Here is a 3,535-nt window from a genome sequence, read left to right on the forward strand (position 1 = left end):
AAAATTTGTGAAAAAATTCATTTAATCATTATCAATTCATTAAAAGAAATTAATGAAGAAGAAGTAATTGAATTACTAAATGAAATACCAGGATTTATTGAAATATTAAAAGTAGTTTATTCTATTTCAATGAGAGAAAAAATAACAATAGTTAAAGATAGTATTGAATGGTATTTTAAAGTATTTATCTGTCAAACAAAAATAGAAGGAATTATTAATTCAATTGAATATAATGAATTTAGAAAATTTATTATTGAAGGAATAAAAAAGAGAATAGATATTATTCAAAATAATGAAGAAGAATTAATATTTATAAATTGTTTAAATGTTATAGTATTAAATATTTATTCTTCAAATATAAATGCAATGATTCAAAGAACATTAGTTGATACTATTAAAATATTTACTATTGGTAAATTAGAACGTTTACAAAATTGTTCAGTTGATAAAAAACAAAGCACAAGAATAATGATTCAAGTTTTATTATATTGTTGGTTATGTTATAATAGTAAAAATGAAAAAGAATGGAAAATATTACAAGGAACAATTAAAGAATATTATAATATTCCTGGAGTAGTTGATGGTATTTCTGATATTATTGGACATATTTTATTCTTTCTTTTATTAGTTTATTATAAATTTGAACCTAATCAACTTGTTATTTCTGAACAAGCATTACTATCTCCTGTAGTTGAAATTCCTAATAAACAACCAATAGATAAACATACATCAATACCAATACAATATGAATACCTTTATTCAAATCTTGAAGTACCAAAATCTATTCCGTTTCTTTATAGTTTAACTAATAAATGGAATCAAATAGATTTTATTTATTTTTATCAATTAATGATTAAATTTTTCACTCAAATAAATGTAAACGAACTTTCTCTTTGTGTAATAAGAAATATTCATATTGTTATAATTAGTTCATTACTTATTTTGATTCAATATGAAAATATTTCTCAATCTAATTCTTCATCAAATGAACTTAATTTAAAAATGATATATACTGATTATTTATTATCTTCTTTAAAAAGTAATGATTCTTTAATTAATAATTTAACTATTAGAGGATTTTATCAATTATATTCTAAAGGAAAAATTACTTCTAAGATTGGATATAATATTATCGATTATTCATTAGAATCTTTAAACCAAACACAATTATTTAATGCGTTAGAAAATCTTACAGAAGTATTTTCTTCAATGAATGCATCAAGTTTTATATTAATTCCAACAATTCTTAAATCAATTCAAAAGTTAGAAAAATTACCAAATATTAATACCCTTCCTGAATATGATAATACCTTTATTCCATATGATAAAAGATTAGAATACCCTACATTAAATTGTGGATTGAAAGTTATTACTTTATTACATTCTATTCAATCTTTAAAAGACTTTGGTGAAACTGCTTTAGAAATTAAACAAAAAAAGGAAATTCAAACAGAAATTAGTTTCACTAAACCAGCACATAAAATTTATATTGAATTAGTTAAATGCTATAAACATTTAATTAACATTTTAGTATCAACGTTTTGTCACACATCTATAGTTTGGGGAATTACAAAATGTATTATAGAAATCGGTGAATATATTAAAATAAGTTCTGATGAAAATGATAGAGAATTAACTAAATCTACTTTAGAAGAATTAATTGACCTTATTATTGGTGATTTCCAAGACTTAGAATGTAGTAAAGTTAAAAACATAGAAATGTGTATTAATTATTTGGCTAAAATGAATGAAAAATTACCTAATGAAACTATTGAATATATTATAGATACACTATGTAAATTAACATATACAACAAAGGAAAAAAGTCAACGAGGAAGTATCGTAAATGGGATAGGAAGTTTTTGGTTAAATTGTCGAAACCTTATTGAAAGAATTAGTGAGACAACAGTCAAAGAATGTTTTATTATATTTCAAAAAAATAATAATAGTAATAGTGTTAATGATGGTAGTGATGATACGATAGATGATATTTTTGAAGGGAAAGTAATTATTGAGAATCTTATGCATTCGGTACATGATTTTGAGAGTGGAGAAGATTATATAAAAGATGAAGAAAATGGAATTAATTTTGTAATGAATGAAAGAGTTTATTGTGTTTATTATAATGAAAACAAAGAAGAAGTTAATATTATTGTTAGGGATCTTGTTGGAAAATGGGGATGGAGACTAAAAGAAATAAGAAATCAAAATGACATTAAAGAATGGAAAGAAATGGAAAAAGAAAAGAAAGAAAACAAAATTGAACTTATTTCACCTCGCCAATGCTTAATTAAAAGTAAAGAAGAAATTGTAAAAAGTAAACTTGATGAATTAGTTGAAGAAATAGAACAAGAAAATAAAGAATTATTTGAAATTGAAAACAAAGAAGATTCAATAACAATACAATTATCAAAGAAATAGAAGACATGAAGAAAGATTTGAAGTATGAAAAGAATATCCTTTTAATTACTAAAGATGAAATTAAAAAGGAAAGAAGAAAAGAAAAAATACAAAACCAAATAATTGAAAAAGATGATACAAAAAATAAAAGAATTACTGAAATTGTTAAGACTATTATTTGGTTAACTAACTGTAAACCAAATGAAAAAATCCCATTAAGAATACTTAGTTGTAAAGAAACATATAAATTATGGAGAAATAAATTAGACCAAGCAAGACCAAAAGAAACACATAAATTAGGAATTGTTTATGTTGGTGTTAATCAATTTAAAGAAGAAGAAGTTCTTGGAAATACTAAAGGGTCAGAAGGATATAATGAATTTATTAAACAATTAGGTGAAGAAATTAATCTTAAAGGATGGAACAAATATTGTGGAAAATTAGATACTAAATTTGAAACTGATGGGGACAAAGCATTATATTATTGTGATGAAAGAGTTGAAATTATTTATCACGAAGTAGTTAAAATACCAATCAAAAAAGGAGAATCAATTTATCAACAAAAGAAAAGACATGTAGGAAATGACAGAGTTCATATTGTTTATTGTGAGTCTAAATATTATAATCCATTAACAATTACAAGTCAATTTAATAATGCCCATATTATAATTTATCCAATTAATAATATGTATAGAATTCAAGTTTATTATAAAGCAGGGGGAAGTTGGGGACCATTACAAAATGAAATGATTGTATCTAATGACCAAATTGGAATACTTGTTAGGGAAACAGCAATTTATTTAGATAAGGCTTCATTAAGTAGATTTACTTCAGATAAATTAATGAATCAATATGTTTCTCGTCAATCAATTATTGAAGGAATTACTAAATTAGCTGATCCTAATGAAATTGATTTGTTACATCTTGTTAACAGAATTAAAGAAATATCATCATCACTTTAAATCATTCATTTCAAGTTTTTAATTTTAATTCTATTTAATATAATTATATTTTAAATTCAAAATGAAAAAGAATTAATTAATTATTTCTTTTACCAATAATTTGGCATATATTGTCCATATTTTTCATAATACCATTTGAAATGTTCTCTAATTTCATCATCAGAAATTAAAAA

At 22.6% G+C, this 3,535-nt stretch overlaps 4 protein-coding genes across 4 annotated transcripts in view, besides 5 other annotated features; 3 read left to right on the forward strand and 1 right to left on the reverse strand.

Moving 5' to 3' along the window:
- The window catches only part of EDI_057170 (uncharacterized protein), a gene marked incomplete at both ends in the record, with an annotated part of 807 nt that extends 796 nt beyond the window's left edge, over positions 1 to 11 (forward strand). The window contains one exon of the mRNA XM_001733225.1: positions 1 to 11. This exon is cut by the window's left edge and continues 796 nt beyond it. Coding sequence (XP_001733277.1) covers positions 1 to 11 — 11 coding nt within the window.
- Positions 12 to 129: 118 nt separating this feature from the next.
- On the forward strand, positions 130 to 2,290 carry EDI_057280 (uncharacterized protein; the record flags this gene model as incomplete). Its single annotated transcript, XM_001735061.1, has 2 exons — positions 130 to 2,106; positions 2,222 to 2,290. The coding sequence occupies 2 exons, from the start codon at positions 130 to 132 to the stop codon at positions 2,288 to 2,290; spliced, it is 2,046 nt and encodes a 681-aa protein (XP_001735113.1).
- Positions 302 to 349: a sequence feature (AT_rich).
- Positions 827 to 863: a sequence feature (AT_rich).
- Positions 1,920 to 1,948: a sequence feature (AT_rich).
- Positions 2,190 to 2,260: a microsatellite.
- Positions 2,291 to 2,426: 136 nt separating the features above from the next.
- On the forward strand, positions 2,427 to 3,362 carry EDI_057290 (tuberin, putative; the record flags this gene model as incomplete). The annotated part of the gene is made up of 1 exon (XM_001735062.1): positions 2,427 to 3,362. The coding sequence occupies one exon, from the start codon at positions 2,427 to 2,429 to the stop codon at positions 3,360 to 3,362; it is 936 nt and encodes a 311-aa protein (XP_001735114.1).
- A 15-nt stretch (positions 3,363 to 3,377) lies between these two features.
- Positions 3,378 to 3,448: a sequence feature (AT_rich).
- A 3-nt stretch (positions 3,449 to 3,451) lies between these two features.
- EDI_057300 (uncharacterized protein) overlaps positions 3,452 to 3,535 on the reverse strand; it is a gene marked incomplete at both ends in the record, with an annotated part of 1,113 nt that continues 1,029 nt past the window's right edge. Inside the window, one exon of the mRNA XM_001733226.1 lies at positions 3,452 to 3,535. This exon is cut by the window's right edge and continues 1,029 nt beyond it. Within this exon, the coding sequence (XP_001733278.1) occupies positions 3,452 to 3,535 (84 nt within the window).

Source organism: Entamoeba dispar, genomic scaffold, assembly GCF_000209125.1.
Source record: "Entamoeba dispar SAW760 scf_1105229458863 genomic scaffold, whole genome shotgun sequence".
In the NCBI taxonomy this organism is placed as follows: domain Eukaryota; phylum Evosea; order Mastigamoebida; family Endamoebidae; genus Entamoeba; species Entamoeba dispar.